Genomic DNA, 21,093 nt, shown 5'->3' with positions numbered 1-21,093 from the left:
TATAGTATGGTACATTAAACTAGCTTTAATTTGATTGCTAGCAGACATTTGTACGTCCTGTGATTTCTGAGGTACAGCTTTTCATAAATCAAATTGATTTTAGTAAATATCATAAAAACTACTACTCCTACGCAGATAAACGCAATCAACTACTTTATAGTACATTAAACCAGCTTTAATTTGAGAGCTAATGGACATCTGTACGTCTCCCACAATACATTTAAAATCTGCTGATTTTTCAGTATATATTTCATGAAATATAACATTTCATGAAATATATAATATATCTCGAGAACTATTGGACGTAAATAGCTCTATTAGGGCTCATATTTCAGCAAATTTACTCTTCTTTAAATAATGTTCTCTTAGATTTTTTAGTGTTAGTGGTATGTTTCTTTAAGGTTTTGAAACAACCGCCATTTTTTATTCCCCCTAACTACACTTTGCAGACCCATCAGTTTTGACAAGTAGTTATACATAGTTTTCGTTAAAGTAATCAAAAATTGGGGTGAGATAACTGCCTTTTTTTTTTCTTCCTGGCTCTTGTAATATTAGAGATTAGAATAAGAAAGAGACGAGGAGGATAAAGCCACAGTGTTTCCATATATTATGATATTATTATATTAGGTATCTTGAAACCTTAAAAATAAACCTTACAAAGAAATTCATAAGATACTTTAATTTTCCCTCAAGATCATCACCTGGTGATTCCTTATACCAGTTAACTTGATCAAAAGGAGGGGGGGAGGGAGATAATAGAGGAGAGAAATAACTGGCAGGTTTTTTAAGGCAACGGTTGGCGGATTCAAGGATTTGTGTGAAATTTCCAAATTGACCAATTGATTGTTTATTGTAGCTCTATTTTTAGTATAGTTTTTTATTATCATTTTTTTTTTTGCTCTAATAAATTATGTTTTTCGAAGTCAATTGTTGATGAATACATAATATTTTTTTAATCTCAATTATTGAACTGTACGATCAGTTAGTTACAACAGTTCTTGTTGATCAGGAGTACGTAATAATCTCAAGCGTATTTAATTCCTCACTCTCGCAAACCTTGAAGCGTCGTATATGTAGTTTATCGTATATTTATATTTATTAACTTCATTAAGAGTTAGCGTTAATTTATAATTTTGAATCTATCTATTATTTCTATCAATAGATGAAAATCTTTTAAGCTAAAATGCTGGGAGGTAATGATCCACCTAAGTTGACGAACTCTAAACTCTGTCCAATGATGAACTCTTCACCAATACATGGGTTCAGTCCATCTATATACAACTATACTAATCTATGCAGTACCACCCCCCTCCCTTATCTATCATTATAATGCTAATTTATTTTATCTTTATAATACACTTAATGATTTTAACTTATATAAGGTGATGGAAGAGGAAGTGAAAATGATAAGAGAAGGTTGCGCCAGCCTGCACCCTTTGTACAAACCGTCCCTCACCTTCATCGATGTTACAAGAAATCACCCCGCCATGTTCTTGCCAAATAAGCAGACCAATATACCAGCGGGCACCGTTGTCGATTCTAGCATAGTCCATCCGAACGAGGTCGAATTTTTCCTCATGTCGGACGTCTCATATCTGGTAATAACAGCTATTTTATGGTTTAAATACTCAGATTTGAGTAATATTTGATCATATTTTTGAGATATTGTGTTTACCACAACTAGTCTATGTTGTTAATTAAGATATAAGAAAAAGAAAGAGAAGGATGTGAGAGAGATTGGGAGAGATGCCGGTTTGGCGAGGAGGTGTCCTTGTACCTCTAGTGTTGGTCGCTGAGGGGCCTCGACCGACTAAGAGTTCATTTTTCTATTCTATTTCCTCCTTCAGCAACCCCATTCTTCCGCCACTTTCAAAAACTATAAATTTATTATCGAGAGTGTGACGAGTGGACTTAGAAATTGTCTTAGGAGGGGGCCCAAAAAAAAAAAAAAGAAAAGAAAATATAACTGTAAGGTGGTCTATATTTTATTTAGCTTCCTTATGTTTTACAGTTAAAGGCAATAAGATCAGGAATTAAACAGTTTTATGTGGAACCCAAACCACTGTCAACTGTATGGGTCAAGAAAAATTCTATGAATATGGAGGTTATTGTCAGGGGTTCATTGGGGTTTATTATTAACTACTTGGTAGACTTGACATCCGTGCGCGTTGGGGAGTGTGTACTAGAGCGCCTGCTCCGGAACTTTGTGAGTTCGATTCCAACATGGACAGTTAACATTTATTTTTCTATGGTCCTGAGAAATGTATCTTGACACTCCCTTGGTTTGACATTGACCTTGGTTAGTACCCGGCAGCAACTTCAAAGTAGCCGCGAGGGGTTGGTAAGAGGGACCACTATACCCACTTGCCGGACTAGTCCTCCCCGGCAGTGTTCACTACCAAATACTACAAGGTTTAGAAACAAGTTATATGGTCATTTCTGTAGGAAATGTTATGTTCTTTAAATTTGGACATAACTTTTTTTTTTTGTCAATTAAACTGTTTTTCATCAAACCTAATAGTTTTCGAGACATGAGCAAACAACAAATAAAACACATGGTTATTACTACACATGTTACTCAAACCCGCGGGATTTTACGCACGTAAGTGGTACTAAACTAATATATAAGAGACGTCAGTTCTTTATTTTTAATTCGCCCTCCCCCCTTTATTTATAATAGAAGATAAATAAAAATTTAGATTATTTAGCTATTACTTTTTTTTTTTTTTAAAACAAAGTAATGATTCGTTAAACAAGAAATGAAATTAGGAACTTAACATTGATTACAATTTCACTCCTCATAAGCTGAGTAGAATTAAACAAACAAGAAAACTGTGAAAACCTTTTAGCCAATGGATTGTAGATCAGTTGATTGAATGAATCAGAATTCTTTAAAGTATTACGAGTTTCAATTTAAAAATAATAACATTTTTGTCTATTGTGAAGAATGTCGCGATCATTACGAAATAAATCATCTTTGGTTAGGGATGGTGAACTCTCCCCAAAATGAACTACGACGAAATGAACTCTCCCCCTCTGTTTTCTGCCAATTTCCTCCAGTTGGCGCTTTATCTATCTCTTACAAAGTAAATTACTTAAATTAAATCCCATTTCTACAGATTTTTGTTTAAATCGTTTGAAATTTAACTTCATCATATATTCATACACCATCACCAAATTAAATAAAATTTTTTTTTATATATGTTTATAATTTTTGGGAGTGGATAGGTCATTGGTAAGGTAATGGACTACTAACTCCAAGGACCCGGGTTCGAATCGGGCTGTGGCAGATAATAATTATATTTTTCACTGAGCCATTGAGTCAACTCTGTGGATTCTGGAGCCTTCAGAGGTTCATCGAGCCTCATGAAGTAGGTACCCTAGTACTACACTTCCCAGCACAACCGTTGGTCTAGTAAGAGTACTTCCTTACAAAGTACTGCACCCCAGATACTTCATGGGTTGTAGCAGTACAGATTTAATTAATATATATATATATATATATATATATATAAAATCTATATATGGATTATTAGAGAAAGAAGGACGAATTTCTTGAGAACGGTTTAATGGATTTTCATTAAATATATATCTTTTCTATTTATTGGTAATACCATTTACTAAAACTTCCATTCTCTTCACATTTGCGATTAAATGAACGGTTTTGTTGATTATTACATTAATGTGCGAAATCCCTATTAACTTGAACGTAAAGTTGCCTTCCAGGGGCGATTCCTCCTTTAGCAACATTTTTTCTTAGAAGGAGTTAAGGGTTATGGCATGACCTCATATGCGGGATTAGTCTCAGCCATGCGAAGAGGTATATCAAAAAGATTGCTGAGAGCAAGGCTGGGTTACTCTGGAGAAATACCAGAGGAATGGAACAATCAACAATGTTCCTCAAGGGATCCTACCCGAAAAGAAGTAACTGTCTTCTTAATATGGATAGGAGTATCTTAAGATGGGTGACAGGTCTATATACGGGACACTGTCAGCTAAATAAGCATCTCTATAAAATGAGACTGATAATAGATCAATTATTTCACCTATCTGCAGGTTCCGCAGGAAGGATAAAGAGACTGCTTACTAAATCATTTGCAGATGTGATGTAGTGGCAAGAACACGATTCCTCATCTTTGGGAAGGATCGTATCTTGGATCCCAAACTTTGCGAGACAGTGGACCCTTATACAGTGTCCAGATTTGCAAAGGAAATTGGCCTGTTTTGAGCAGAGCAGGGACGGCGTACAATAGGCCCTCTGTGGCCGCGGTTCTTAGCCGGAAAAAAAAAAAAAAAGGGTTATGACACCTCTATGTTGTCAAGAGGGGTGCGTTACCCTACTCCCCTTCAAAGCAAAAGTGAAGCCAGAAAAGCCCCGCGCAGGAAGGCTAGATTTACTTAAGGTTAATAGGAATGTTCGCCATTGTAAACTAAACTGAAACAGAAGGCAGCCAGTGATTAGCTCGTACTCTTCCTCTACTCCTTTGCTACGCCCCTGGTACATCATGAACCTTTTGCTTCACTTTTCCTGCCAGGTTATCCCCTCCATTATAATGTTCCCTCTAATTTAGTGACAGTGTGTATAACCTACCCTTATTGTTGTGGATATAATTGATTTAAGAGAGTTCTTTCTTTAGTAATACTTTTTCTATCCAAAAAATTGCTCCGCGTAAATAATATTATGGAAGGTCTAGTTTATGGAGATAATTGTAATAGAGCCTCACATTTTTATTTGCTTTTTTTAAATGCTAACACTGATTCTATTCTAGAGCTATAAATTGTCTTGGTTATTAAGGTGTTTTAAATTTGTCTTTAGTTATTATCACTAATACGCCTCGTCCGCGTGATCCAGTTGAATATTTTCCTTGTTGGCGAGAGGCAGACTCTTATATCGGCTCACCTTGAAAATTAAATTGCTCCTCATACTCCGTAATCGTAGAGGGCTATCTATAATTCACGACAATCAATTTGCATCACGATGCAAAGAATAGTTTTTTGTTTTTTATACATAAAGAATGCCCGATTCTGCTCTGTGTAATCTTTCCGTTTGAATTATACCGGGTTCACTTTTGCAGTTAATAAAATTATGTACGGTAACCATGGTTGTATAGTAATAATTATTTAATTTGATTTACATGGCGAAAAATTGGTAATGGTTATCATCGTCTTTTTTTTATTTGAAACATGGACGAATATTTGTATTAACCCATTCGAGACAGCACATATTTTTGGAACCATCCCAGAATTCAAAATATTTGTTTGCTTTATGTTGCTTATCGTAATAGAAATCAGTCGCTTTGTACACATAAGATAATTGCATGGCGTGTGTGCAGGTATTAAGGGGGACGGATTGCAGATGGACAATATAAATAAAATTATATAAACATAAATTATATTACAACATTATATTATATTATAACATAAATTTTTAAGACGCAGTACAAGATAATGAATTTTCCTGGAAGAATGACCATTACTTTTTTTGTACAGTACTCATTTTAGGAGCTAAATTGAAACCATTATCAAATTTTATTTTTATATACACTTCTAGGATAAACTTTGTTTTAAACCAGTCTTGTTCTATTGGCCGCTTCTTCCATACTGACTGATAATTGCAATTTAAGATCATTGCACCCAAGGTGTGCAGTCAGTCTTTATGATTCGAAATACATTGCACACACAGTGTCCAGTTGGTCTTGAAAGGGTTAAGCTGTAGATCACTGTTATTTTTATGAAGGTTATATTTGTCCAGATGTTTTACTTGCTGTAATCCAATAGTACAACAGACCAAAAGGAGAAGTTATTTTACCCATTTTTTTTGGCTGAAATGAAGACTCTGAGGGAATAAAAAATTATGGCTTTTCCAGAAGTTACAAAATACTTGTTTTTTGAGTTATTTCAAGTAATAAAAAAATTGAGCTATATTTTCTTTTAGAAAAAGGTTCAATTTTTCTTAGGACTATACGAGCACATTATTGAAAGTAGGGTAATTTTTCTAAAATACAAGCTATTAGAACTCTTTACGTTAAATTTTTTTGAGATACAGTTTTTTCAAAAAGTAATTTAATCCAAATAGCCAAAATGTAATATTTTGTGAATCGATTTTGGCAAATAACATGGAATCAGCTGTTACTACGAAGATAAACTTTATAGATTACATTATAGTTCATTTTAATAGCTTTAATTTGGGTGCTAGTAGGCATATGTACGATTAATGGTAGCTATAGTTTTTAATAATCTATACGTTTTCCCTGAACAAGGATAAATCAACATTTTGTGAATTAATTTTGATGAACATAGTTTGTATGAGTAGTAGTTCCATGATATTTGCCAAAATAAATTTACAAAATACTGATTTTTCGTTATTTGCAAAACATATTGGTGTTTGAAAAAATATATCTCAGGAAAAGAGTTCTATTAGTGCTCGAATATTAGCAAATTTATTCAACGTTAGAAACAGATATAATACTTTTTATCGTATGTTTTAGTTAGGAAGTCTTATTGAAAATTAGTTTATATATGATTCATTAGTTGTTATTGAAGACACGTTATTATTCTATTTTTTAAATCTTTTTAAATGAATGAGACGTTCGTGATTGTTAGTAATTTACTACCTAGGCTGTTATAATTGCAGGGTACGCCAAGGCCTACTAAATATCACCTATTGATGGATGAGTCTCATCTTTCTGAAGATGACATTCAAGAAATTACATTTTATCTTTGCCACTTGAGCTGCAGGTGATTATGGTTATTACTTAATGTACCTACAATGATTTTTACTCCCCAATAATATATACATATACTAATTCCAAGGACCCGGGCTCGAATCGACAGATAATAATTCATTCTGTTGCTGTGGGCGTGAGTCAAATCTGTTGGTTCGTAAGCCCTCCGAGATCCACCCAGCCTCGTCAAGTAGTAGTACCAGAGCCCAAGCGGAGAAAAAATGCAGTTATCTCACTCCAATGCTGTTTTATAAATTTATTTATTAGTTTTTTATATTTTTTTAATAATTTTTTTAAAATTATACTCCTGTTGTGGCTATTTTATTGTTGATTAATTTGTATACTTCTATTAAATGAAAATATCTTTTAATTTACATTGCATTTGTGTGACGGATCGCTTTAGTTGGGAGGTATGAGAAAGTGAATATTGTAGATAGGGTTGAGAACAAAAAAAAAAAAAAGACAGAATGAATAGAGAAAATATAATATGGCTCTGTAAGAAAAGAAGAAGGTGAAAAAAAATAAATAAAAATAATTGTTTTTAAAAAAATAATAATGTTTGCAATATATTGTATTTAGTTTATAGTTCATTAGTGTTTGAAAAAAAGACAAAGTAAGAAAAAAAAATGTTTGTATCATTGCTAATAGATGGTAGTGTATATATATCCTATCTATATGTATATATATATATTTATATCATGGACTGATTAGTATGTGGTGGGAGGTATAGATTTTTAGTCAAACCATTTATAGTTTATATTATTTTTTTTAAAACGCAGCCTTATAACAAATATTGCGCATCACTATTCATTCATGATTCTTGCAATCTAATCATTAATAAATAGATTTTATTTTTGAATTCAACCTTATTTTTGTTCCTTTTGGACTCCATAAACTCCATTAATGAGCTTCTACTACGACTATCATCATTAAAACTCACAAAAATAAAATATTAATAATTATTCATATAATGGTTTGCTACAAACGGATGTTTATCCGTCGGACTTTTTTCTTTGTTAATAGGTTTAAGGAAATGGCGTGACAAGGGTTCGTTTGAGAAAATTGTTTAAAAAACCTTGGCAACAAGAAACAAAAAAAATACTTTTTTTATTCTTAAACTGTTTCATTATCTGACACGACTCATTTGGAAATGCAGATTACAGAGTCCAACGGAAGGGTTTAAAAATAATTCCTATCCAATTGACTTGGAATAGGTAGTTAAGTCATTTTTACAGTTTAAATTTCCAATTCAAAAAAATACATTTTGCAAGGATCTTCTCAAAAAGAAATAGAAAACAAATCCTGAACTTTATAGCATAACTAGCATAATTTGCCAAAACGTTGGGTTTCAAAGAAATAAAGAGTGTTTTGAGACTTGAATTGGATACAAATCATTATATTTAAACAATATTTTTCCTTATTATTAATAATATTTTTTTATATCCTTATTGATTAAAATTATTTTAATACTGGATTTTAGGTGTACTCATACGGTGCCATTTCCTGTTCAAGTGTATTATGCTCGCCTAGCGACACATAGAGCTCAGAAATACTTCGATAGGTAAGTAATTATCGATTATTATCTAGTTAAATTAACTGAATTCAAATAGGGGTTTTAAAAAACATTAAAAGTGATAATTATAAGTAATCTCCTAATCTATATTAATTCTATGTTTATATCGTATAGAATCGATAGACCAACCAATGATCTTAGTCTTCAACGACTTAGTACAAAAGCCGGGAAGAAAAAAAGCCAGTTATCTCACTCCAATTTTTTATTATTTTAATGAAAAATATGTATAATTACTAGTAAAAACTGATGAGTCTGCCAAGTATAGGTAGGGGGAATAAAAAATGGCGACTGTTTCAAAACCTTAAAAAACATTAATTTCTCATTCGGAGCTCTATATCTTAAAAACTACCAACAACACTCAAAAATCTAAAAGAACATTATTTAAAGAAGAGTAAATTTTCTATAATATGAGACATAATGGGGCTATTTACGTCCAATAGTCCTCGAGATATAGCCTTTTAAAAAGCAACATTTCATAAAAATGTACTGAAATATCAGTAGTTAGTTAATTTATTACCCATACTTGGCAGACTCATATATTTTGACTAGTAATTATACATAGTTTTCATTAAAGTAATCAAATATTGGGGTGAAATAACTGCCTTTTTTTCTCCTCTTGGGCTCATGTACCCTTCATGGGTTGTAGTGGTACACATTTAATTTTTTTCAATCAAAATAATCAATTTGTAATCATGTTAACTCTCAGCACTCTTTATTGTATCATTAACAGTCCAACGTTTCGGCCTATTTGGCCATCCTCAAGGTCAATCTTGAATATTGATTAATATCTCAATTCTAATTATTTAAAAACGTTTTGCACAGGTCATTAATTACAAGTCTACTTTGTCAAAATTTCATTCATTTTTAAAACTTTTAATTTTAGATCAACTATCTTATAAACTATTTAAAAAAAATTATTTTTTAGTGGTGAAACAAAATTTATATTCGAAACCATTAAATACGAATTTATGAAGAAGTCGGAAAACAAAATATTTAAGCCCCAAATTCACAAATAAGACTAAAAAGCGAAAATTTTTGCTACTTTATCCCAAGCCATATTATGATTTGAATTTTTTTTGGGAATATAACATCGTTTACTGGAACCTGTGATATTGTTTTATATTCTACGGAATGAGAAAAATCGATTGGTAAATAATTGACAAGAAAAAAAAACAAAACTTTCTGAGCTACACACAAAAAAATTTTAATCTAGTAAAAAATTTCACTTTGTTTTTGAATGCCGTCAAAACAGCCCTGACGAAGCCCTGCAACGTGGGGCGAAACGTTGGCTCAATAAAATAGTATAATTATCTACTATTTGAGTTTTTTTTTACCGCACCCGGACCATTTTCCATTCAAAAAAATTTTAATTTTGTTCATAACTTTTTTTTCTTCTTGAGAATTCGGGGATTTCATTATCTTTAAATCTTCTCATGACGACAGGGAACATTTAAAAAAAATGTTCATTTATTTTTAGCCCATTTATGTGTTTCCATCTTTTTTTTTTTTTTTTAGCTCTGATGAAGCTCTGCAACGTGGGAAGAAACGTTGGCTCATGATAAACAGCATTGTGGCTATTCGAGTTTTTATTTTATTGAGCATACCCGGACCATCTTTCTTTTAGTATTGAATTAATCTATCTGTATCCCTAAATTTAGCAATTGGGAATGTAATATAATGCAATAGTTTTCGGCAAACATTGTAATAATAAAACATATTACTTTGCGTAAGCTATATGGTTCATAGCTCAATTAAACCATTATATCATTCTAGAGACGCTGTTTTGTAGGAAATTTGCATATATCAAAAATAGCTTTTGATTTCGAGATGTCTCTAATATGAAGAACTAGCACACTTTCCTCCTCCCCCCTCCCCCCCCCCGAATTTACGAGGTATCACTCCTGAAGCGTCTGTTATTTACCTTTCATTACTAGTAAATAATGGTTTATTTCAATGTTGTTGAACAAAATTATTTGCATTACTGCAAGTAACCGCTTCTGAAATGAGTTGCCTATTCGCGGCTAGCCTCTCTATCTAGATTTACATATATTTGCATAATGGCTTTATATCTCGCATTTATTGTGTGACCCCATTGATAGCCTTGAAGGGCATTTCTAATATATCGCTACCAAACGATATTTACATAAGGCTGATTTAACCCGTGACGAGACAGCTTTGTCAGTCGCAGAACAAAGCAGAAGCTCTACTATACCCGCCATACCGATTACAGAAACCTATAGACTGGTTTTATGATATCGATTGATTTCTTTATCTACTAAAATTTTTGCAGACATATCGATCAGAAAATATATAATTGTTCTAGTCTATGCTTTAAGAAACCTTCCTACTAGGAAAAATTCGCCCAAAACCCAAAACTTTAAACCCCTCCCACTTCACAAAAATATTTCATAAAATGATAAAGGACGGAGCCTCACGTTGTACTCAGACATATAGCTGGCTGTATTGTTTTACCCAGGGCTAATCTTAAGCTGCAGCTCGTTTATCCACCATGTATTGTCGAAGACGAAGGATATCTCGAGGAATATGACATGCCGCCCAGTATCCTCAACATTTTCAGTACTTCATTTGTCCCTAGTCACCCTAGTCAATCCAACTTACCGAGTATGGTTTGCTCTGTCTTAATTGTTCGCAAACGTCTTATCGAGATGGTATCCAGAACTTTCTTCATCACAGAAAAGATATAAGCTGGTATGGATGACTTTGGAACTGATCATCCTTGTCCCCAACGTTTGGGTTTTTGAGTAAAGGCGTTTATTTTATTTGGAAGGGGAAGGGATAGTAAAATACTTGCCAGCAATTTTGACCGGATTTCCCAAAATTATATTAAAATATTTTTAGTATTCCCAACTCTGATCACCAGTTTGGATTCCGAACATCCTACTCTACTATCCAGCAATGCCATCGTGTGGTGGACGTAGTCTCGTCTTTTTTGGAACGCAGAATATACTGCACGGGAGTCTTTTTCAATGTAGAACAGGATTTTGATCAAACTCCGTAAATTCCTACCTCCTACATACTTTCTCATCATTCGTTCCTTTCTCATTGATAGATTATTCCAACTAAACCACAATGGTTCCTATTCATCCCTCTATTCTCAGTCCGCTGGTGTTCCTCAAGGCAGTATCCTCGGTCCCATCCTCTACACCGTCTATACAGCTGACATCTCAACCAATTCTAACACTATCCCCACCACGTATGCCGATGACACATGTGTGCTCGCAGTTAATAATAATCCATTAATTCAATAACACGTTTTGTAAGTTCATATTCCAGGTGTACATTATTAAAAAGTGCATGAAAATCGTTTTTTGTTTTATATAGACTGCATTGTTTCGGTAATTATCCAATATTAAATATTTAAACTTATGAATTAGAAGTTATGAAATATGCAGTTTACATACACATGATTAAATAAATGTTATTTATTAACATAATATATTAAAATGCTAATTAGTAGCTCTATATTGGAAAGGGATCATTTATGAATCGTAAATAATTCTTAATTATAAGTTGTGGGGTAAATCCTAACTTTTCTCGAAATAATTGATATTAATTGACTTTTTTAAAATATTTTTTACAATATTCATATTTTAGTGTTCAACTTTCAATGTCTTTGTTCTGTTCATGGCAACAGTTGACGTTTTTTGACTTTACTTAACATTAGACGTAAAATATGTATACACTACATCTTATGTACATATGTATATACCTATATGCTTTTTCTCTTCCCACCTTTGCGTTCGCATCTGCGTTTCAGATCCCTCAATGCGGAAAGCTATTTATTCCTAATCAGAAAACCAGTGCCTAAACAATTATTAGAGCTTCCTCAGTTACAGATAGTATAATTCCCTTTAACGTCCTTTGGACAGCTCCTCTTGCAGTGCCACGACATCTAAATTTTATCTTTCAGCGTCGACCGACTTTATCTCACCTACAATATTCAAACTTCTTATGTTCCTTTTACCTATATTTATGTCTCTGATTTCCAACACGCGTTACGAATCCAGTCCTCAACCGGAGGAGACCCGAATAGGTGATCAGTTTACTTCCGGATAATGAGCGTTTTTACATCTCGAGGTTATATGGTTGTGGAATTTTGTAAGCTAAAAAATATGTGAGTTAGGCGTTCAATCCTACACACACCCTTCAGCAAGCCTGGGAGGGGGGAAGGTGCATTTATAATTAGACAGCGAGTTCATCGGACTCAGCCAGGAAGAACTTCCAAGTAATTTCCCCTTTTCCTTCCCCAAATTCGCCATCTAGACTACATGTATCAATTTTCCATTAGGCTGTTGAAAATATATGGATGGCATATATTATGTTGTAAAATAGAAGCGAGCTGACCCGAGAGAGACGTATAAAAAACGCACATTTTTTGGGGAATCACTCAGTTGCGAAATTTAAGCTGTTTGAATGAAGGTCTAAGTCGAAATAATAGAAAAAGGCAATCGTGAACACGCCGTTTTTCAATTTCAGGCCCTTTTTAAATATTGTTCTATTTAACTATATTAAGTCTCCTCTTCCCGTTCTAAGCAAATATTTCAAAAGTGATATAGGACAGTTGGGGGTCTTAGTGGGGCGGCTCCTAGGTAAGCATTGCCTTTTTTTTTTGTTATGATCTCCTCTTGTGAGACTGTGACATGTCGTACATAGACCAACCTACTCGCTATAATTGTCTGTTTGAGAAGTCAGATAAGTAAGGCTACCTACCACGGAGGGCTGGATTAGAAATCATCCACTAGCGCCAGACAACCAAGTAACAACCTTCAATGGACCCCTCACCTAACCTTATAATGCCAAAAGGCAATCCAAGGTATCATTAACACCCAGATATACATATAGCATACCTCCTATATGTATGTACCAGATATTCAATAACATCATTATAGGAGGGTATGAAAAAAAAAAAAAAAAAAAAAAAAAAAAGGCTGGATTAGAACACAAAATAGAAACTACCCCTCTCCAAAATATCAACTTTCCTCATCCCCTCTTCAAATCCATTATCAATTTTATTTATCTAAGTTTTTTTTATTAATATATAATTTATTGTATTATAATAGTTTCGAAATTTTATTTGTAAAGAACATTATTTTTATTGTTAGTATTTTTATGGGGTTCATCTTTAATTAATATATATCACTCAAAATCATTGAGGAAAGTCAGGTGTACCACTTTATTATAAAACTATATAAGAATAAATATTTTTTAAAAAGTTCTACATTATTTTAAACATTTTTATGACGTTTCGGCCCTAATTCATTGGCCATTCTCAAACTATAATCATTACTCATCCCAATCACACTAATAAGATATTGTTTTATGCATATTTATTGCAAATTATTATAAAATGTTTGCTGTTTATTTTTTTGTCCTATTTTCCGAGGCTTTATCGTTTGTCATACTTTCTTTTTCATTTTCTAAATCAAACTACTTTATTGTATTTAAGTATAACATTTGTTACTTTAAAGTTATCGCATTTGAGTTCATTATCATTACCATTTTAGGAGTTTTTCAAACGAAGAAGAAGTAAACAAGACTATCGATGAAATTTTGAACGTTAACGCCCTCCTTCAACACAACCCAATGTTTTTCGTGTAACCTGAACACGGTTAAAGGCGACTGAAACTATAAAAATAGGAATTTGTATATTGTTTTAGCTTCCATTAACTGTCATTGAAAAATATAGAATGTTTTAGACGGGGATATAATCTAATAACGTATATGACATATCCTAAAATAATTAAATAAACTATTAAGCACGTATAAATGCGTTATTATTTGTATTTTTATTTAGATTTTTTTTTATTTATTTATTTAATGTGATTTACAACTGTACAAATAATAAATACAATAAGTAAATATGTTGTATCTTTCATTTACACTTGAAAATTTTGGGAAGGAACCACCATTGGCATTAATTTAAATTAGAAGGTCCCGTGGCCATCTTCTTTTCAGACGACTCGAAGGATTGTCAAGGATGGGTAAGGAGTTTGGAATGAAAACACGCATATCTGTTTTGGGCCAAATCTGCAACAAATGGGATGTTAAGGTCTTTGTGGACGAGTTTATTTGTAACGTAATAAGGAGCATCAAGGATTTTACATAGGATTTTGGATTGTAACGATTGGATGCGGGAGGAATTTGATGGTTTGGTAGATCCCCATACCATAGCTCAATTCCATATGTCCAAATTGGTCTGATTTTTATTTAGATAAATGGTATTTTTGAAAAATGTCTTTGAACTTCTTTTAACATTAAAGATGGTTTAAAAAATCAAAGTTCAAAAAATAGTTTTGGTTAAAGAGTAATAAACATAACACTAACATTAGGGTAAGTATGCTTTTTGAGGCCCTTGGCAACCAAATTATGAAGGCTGTGTTATAAAAAATTATGCAGTATTAGTTTTTAATTGTATCGCTGCACTTTAATATAATCAAATAATATTCTTTATTGTTAGTTATTAATATTTGTATTAAAAAAAAAAAATTCAAACCCTCTAGACACCAAGCCAAAGCCTTTGCCATTTGCTATTTATACGTCTAAACATTATTTTTAATACTTCTGTTTTGTATATTAGTAAATATCATACATACTTTAATTAAATATTAATTGTTTAAATAAATTAATTGATATCCTTGGTAAGTCCCAAGATTCTTTATTATTTCATTAACAGTTTAACGTTTCGGCCAATTTTGCCATCTTCAAGGACAATCTTAAACATAAATTTGCACTTCACATCCAATTATTTAAAAACTTTTGCTGGCTATTTTGCCCAGGTCATTACTAACGGTCAAATCACCCTATCTTGTCTCAATTTCATTAATTTTTAAAACTTTTAATTTTACGTCAACTTAGGACTATCAAGATAGTTGATAGTGATTAACTATTTATTGGTAACTAACATTTTAAATTTAATAAAATAATTAGCGGACTTATGTCCGAGTTATCATGATGGGAGATTAATAGTTGACTGTACGTTGTAATTGTAGGAAGATAATCCATAGTTTCGCCCCACTTTACAAGGTTTTATCAGAGCTAAATTACATACACTAAATATAATAAAACAACTACTTCTACTCAATTAGCTCTAGAGCAGTGAAGAAGAAAGGGCAGTTATCTCACCCCAATTTTTTATTACTTTAATGAAAACTTTGTATAATTACTAGTCAAAATTGATGAGTCTGCCAAGTATAGGTAGGGGGAATAAAAAATGGCGGCTGTTTCAAAACCTTAAAAAAAAAATTAATTTTTCATTCGGAGCTCTATATCTTATAAACTACCAACAGCACTAGAAAGTATAAAAGAACATTATTTAAAGAAGAGTAAATTTGCTGAAATATTAGCCCTAATAGAGCTATTTACGTCCAATAGTTCTTGAGATGTAGCCTTTTAAAAAAGAATATTTCATAAAAATGTACTGAAATATCAGTAGTTAGTTAATTTATTTTGAGAAATCTATATCTCAATAACAATTCGACGTACAAATGTCTATTAGCACTCAAATTAAAGCTAAATAATTGCACTATAAAGTAGTTTATGACCTTTACCTTCATAAGAATAGTAGTTTTCATGATATTTGCTAAAATAAATTGATTTATAGTTGTTCGGACAATAGGTTTGATTTATGAAGAACTTTATTTCAGAAACCATTGGACGTACAGATGTCTGCCAGGACTCAAATTAAAGCTATTTGAATTTACTATAAAATAGTTTATAATGTTTATCATTGTAGGATTAGTTTTTATGATATTTGACATAATAAATTCACAAACAGTGAATTTCTAGTTGTTTGTATAAAATGATTGATTTTTAAAAAAATATATCTCTAGATCCATAAGATGTATATACGTCTGCCAACACTCAAAATAAAGAACATTTAACTTACTATAAAGTAGTTTATGATACTTATCTTCGTAGGGGTAGTAGGTTTTATGATATTCACAAATGAATATAAATTGATAAATGAAGATTTGTCCGAACAAATATGAATCAATTTATTTTAGCAAATTTTATGAAAACTACTACTCCTACGAAAATAAACTTCATAAACTACTTTATAGTAAATTAAAATTCCTTTAATTTGAGTGCTAATAGACATCTGTACGTCAAATGGTTCTTCAGATATAGATTTTTCAAAATAAATTAACTTACTACTGATATTTCAGTACGTTCCATACAACATTTTTATGAAATGTTGCTTGTTAAAAAGCTATCTGGAGACCTATTGAACGTAAATAGCTCTATTAGAGCTTACATTTTATAGAAATTACTCTACTTTAAATGATGCTCTCTTAGATTTTCTATTGTTGTTGATAGTTGTAAAGATATAGAGCTTTGAATAAAAAATTAATTATTTTTAACGTTTTGAAACAGCCGTCATTTTTTATTCTATACTTGGCATATTCATCAGTTTTGACTATAAATTATACATAGTTTTCATTAAAGTAATCAAAAATTGGGGTGAAATAACTTCCTTTTTTTCTTCCCGGCTCTTGTACTAAATTGTGTCGCTCATTATTTCTTGACTTGTTATTTAGTGGTAATCTATTCATTTATATTCATATATTTTTTTTTTAGCTTACTACGTTCCTGTTTTTTATATAACTTTTTACACTCTTTCTATTTATATTATATTGTTTTATCATATTAACATTGTATCTTAAGCCTGCAAAGTGGGGCGAAACTTTAGTAATAAATCTTAACTATTTTGCACCTTTATTGACTGCTAGCTGGACTTCTTACTTGACATACTTTGTTTATGACGTATCTTCAGAAACGTAGTAGTTTTTATGATATTCGGATGTGAATGTAACTGTTGCACTTGCAATTTTACTTAATCTGCTATAAAACAATTTATTTAAACAAATATCATAAAAACTACCACTTTTATGAAAATAATCGTTATAAACTACTTTATAGTGTATTAAACTAGCTTGAATTTGAGTGCTAATAGAGATCTGTTCGTCGAATAATATTGGAGATATAGATTTCTCAAAATAAATTCACTAACTAATTTACAAATTTACTATACACAGCAAATTCACTCTTCTTTAAATGATGTTATCTTAAGTTTTTTAGAGTTGTCGGTAGTTTTAAAGATATAGTTCTCTGGATTAAAAATTAATTTTTTTAAAGGTTTTGATACAGCCGCCATTTTTTATTCATTCTACCTATACTTGGCAGACTCATCAATTTTGACTATTAATTATTCATATTTTTCATTAAAGTAATAAGAAATAGGGGTGAAATAACTGCCTTTTTTTCTCCTCTTGTGCTCTTGTACTATTTGTTTTTCTTATTTTCGTTGACAGACATAGCCGTGGTTCCATTGTCTTCATTCGCCTTAGCAGCGAAATATTGTGAAGTTAATTAAACATACAGCCTTACAAAGAGATTTTATTTTTCTTTCTGGACAACAGAAGAATTATAAGTAATATTGTAGAAGCATCTTAATTTGAGAAAAGCGGATATTGTTTTTTTTTAAGACCTGGAGCTTATCTATTCCTATTATTTTTAAAATAGAAATTATTTTTAAAAACCACTTTGCTTCCTTGATTGCTACTGCTGATTTTTTTTCCTTTTAGCAGTCGAAAATGACTCGGCGAAATTTATTAGACATTTGGAATTAAAAATGCTTAGTCAGTTTTCTTTCATTTAGATCTATCCGTCTAAATTGAGTTAGGAGGCCAATCATTTTATAAATGACCGGTTCTGTACTGGCCTAATGCTATTATAATCTATTTGTGTTATAAATTTTGTGATCATTACCTACTGACACGATTGTTGTTAATAATTCCTCTAGCCGAAAGTTATAATGTTTCATCTTAGATTTAACTGATCTATTTCTCAATCCAGGTACATCTTTCATTTTTCCCAGCAAGGTGTAGTTTTTATTTCAGACTTTTAGTGTAAAAGTAGTCTAATCAAGCTGAAGAAAATGAAAATACTCAATTAAAAATTTCCCATCGAAAGCATAAATATTATATTATACAACGACATAGTAGTTGATGATGAATTGATAAATTAATATTGGAGGAGTACTGGATGATATTTGATTACTGTTAAGATGTAGATGTAATATAATTAAAAATTAAATACAAAAACTATTTCATGTATCAATACTAATATTGGTCCAATAAGTATGTATTATTTAGGTATTCCCCGGAGTAATAGTTGGGGATATTTCCCAAATTAATTGTAATATGCAGGTAATAAAGGTGATTTTAATAAATGGAGTGGGCTGTATTTGATGGATTTTACAATAAATAAGGAATGGTGGTATACGGAAATAAGTCTCTAATCTTGAAATGATTTAAATAACAATTAATTACATGAGGATAAACAAAAGAGTTATAATGAGGTGTAGATAGTTGACCGTAGATTAATGCTTGAAGAAGTTTGTCGGGGGGGTGCGGTCAGCAAAGAACAACATAAATAAACAAAACCAAAATAAATAAATATGGTTTTGTTTATTTATGTTGTTCTTTGCTGACCGCACCCCCCGACAAACTTCTTCAAGCAAAAGAGTTATACAATAGGGTTAGTTAAATTAATTTTGATTATGGGTTACATAAAATAATGGATTATATAAGTTACTTGATGGTTGATCTTCTTTGCAAGAAGGCTAGATCTTCGATGATATCCTCTTCCCGTGTTATCCTCCCTCTTTCATCCTGCCTTCGTCCCTTCACCTGAGTGGGGTATAGTTTATTCACTCATCGTGAATTGTGGATCTCAGCCAGAAAACTCTTCACTAAAAAAAAAAACTAATGAGGCTCTTGAGACTGTTTTCACTCTTGTTTTCGTTATGTATGCCGAAATGGCTACACAAGCTAACTTATATCTACCATTAGATGACATCGTGAATTTCTATTTAAATGTGAGAGGGGACCTTGCTCAAACTAAGTGTCTATTGAGGCAATTATATATGATTACAATCGTTCTTTAGAATGTTCGGCGGTAAAATATGGGTGAAAATTTTATTGGCTGTATATTCACAAAGAATATTAGCGGATGACGGTAGCAGCGTGGTAACGCGCCTGTCTACCAACCCAAATGTTGTGAGCTCGAGCCCGGCCCTACCCGGGGGTTTTTCAAGCATAAAATTATACAAAACTCGTATCCTCCCTCCGGGCATTTGTAAGGCCCATTAGCCAATGGGTGGCACTCACAAAAAGTGGGTGTGGGAGTAACGAACCCACCCACCCTAAGAAAAATTCTAGGCAAGAAACACACGACCTCCGTAGTTTGTCACGCCAATAATAATAATAATTTATTAATAATATTGTTATTTGTTCAAAATTGTCAAAGATCATGTGCATAATAAAAGCTGTTTGTGATGGATTGTCCTTGAGAATGTCCGAATTGGCCGAAACATTGGACTTTAAAACAAAAAAATCGTTTTGAGACTAAAATTGGATAAAATTTATTTAAACTTATAATTATAGTTTACTTATTACTTTTACTATTTATCACCTATCGTCTTAACAGTAATTTCTTATAGGATAAGTTTATTATTATCAGCTATCATTCTATACTGTATCAATTACTACTATCTCATAAATGTTTTCAACTCGGTCTTTTATTTTTTAGATAGTTTTGGAAAGTTGGTTTTCAAAAAAAAAAAAAAAAATGAGCTAGTTTTCTCAAAATGATTAATAAACATTAATTTTTCCGAGTATTTGTTGTTTAATTGATTTTACAAATGAATTTCAGTTGTGACCTCCAGCCCACAATTTCAACATTTCAAATTAACGATTGTCTTTGAAATGGCGTAGAATCAAGACCCTGTCCTTGATTAGATACCGGATTTTCGTGTAATTGTATCTTTTGTTACCTGGGTTTAAATCAAACATTGACTGAAACTAGAATCATGAAAAGAGTGTTATATTGACGCTAATTATGCTTATATCACTTCAAATAGCACGTTTTGAGATTATATGCATGTCATGACGCGAATTTGCAATTTTTGAGTTTTAGCTATGAAATAATTATTTAAAAATACAGGTTTGAAAATAACAATTAATATTAATATGAATTAAACTATTCATGATATTAAGTTAATTTTTCTTATCACGGTCACTCGTTCTAGTTCTGAGGAGCAATTTCGGTGTTTTTACATATTTTGAAATTCTTACAAAGAGTTGAAGGAAAAACTAGAATAGACTGCGTAAGAAATGAAAGGATTAGGAAGAAGCTAAAAATTACGGCGCTAAAATCCACCCTAGAAAAAAGACAGTTCAAGCTGGTCAAGTCAGTCGAATAAGTGAGGACCGCAAACCCAGAAAGACTATGATAGCGCGACCCACTAGCAAGAGGTCATACGAAAGGACATTTTATATCAAGATTAAGTAAAAAGGATTGGGGTAAAGTCATTCTAATTAAAGGAACTCAGCAAGGACTGTGAGGCTTGGAAGCGTTGGATGGAAGCCCATTCACGCTAGAATATGCCAAACAGGAGGATGATAGAGAAGAAGAAGATACACATTTTGCGTTTTTATTGCACTGTTTTGCAATTTTAAATTATTACTGTTTTGATTCACGAGAAAATAAAAAAAATATATGTCTGTGACGTCAATGGCATTCACGATGCCCTCTTAATGTAATATAATACCATCGATCGTTTTTTAATATTCTGACTTCTATATAGAATATAGTTTTTTTTAATTATAGCACTGAAAATGCTTTCTGGAAATTCCCAGATTTTGAAAAAAAAAAAAAGTTCATGTTGATGTAAGACCGTCCTTGGTCCGAGCAGAGACATGAGATATTGAC

At 31.9% G+C, this 21,093-nt stretch overlaps 1 protein-coding gene across 3 annotated transcripts in view; it reads left to right on the top strand.

Moving 5' to 3' along the window:
• Positions 1-20,844, top strand: part of LOC106681833 (protein argonaute-2) — a gene marked incomplete at its 5' end in the record, with an annotated part of 30,950 nt that extends 10,106 nt beyond the window's left edge. For 2 of the 3 annotated variants that reach the window (XM_067049765.1, XM_067049763.1), the window contains 4 exon segments: positions 1,383-1,598; positions 6,635-6,738; positions 8,206-8,286; positions 13,824-14,074. In XM_067049765.1, coding sequence (XP_066905866.1) covers positions 1,383-1,598; positions 6,635-6,738; positions 8,206-8,286; positions 13,824-13,917 — 495 coding nt within the window. 3 annotated transcript variants of the gene reach the window in all.
• Between the last annotated feature and the right edge of the window lie 249 nt (positions 20,845-21,093).

The sequence above is a fragment of the Halyomorpha halys genome, unplaced genomic scaffold (assembly GCF_000696795.3).
Source record: "Halyomorpha halys isolate HHAL.00 unplaced genomic scaffold, Hhal_1.1 Scaffold368.1, whole genome shotgun sequence".
NCBI lineage: Eukaryota > Metazoa > Arthropoda > Insecta > Hemiptera > Pentatomidae > Halyomorpha > Halyomorpha halys.
This window is presented reverse-complemented; position numbering and strand designations above follow the sequence as displayed.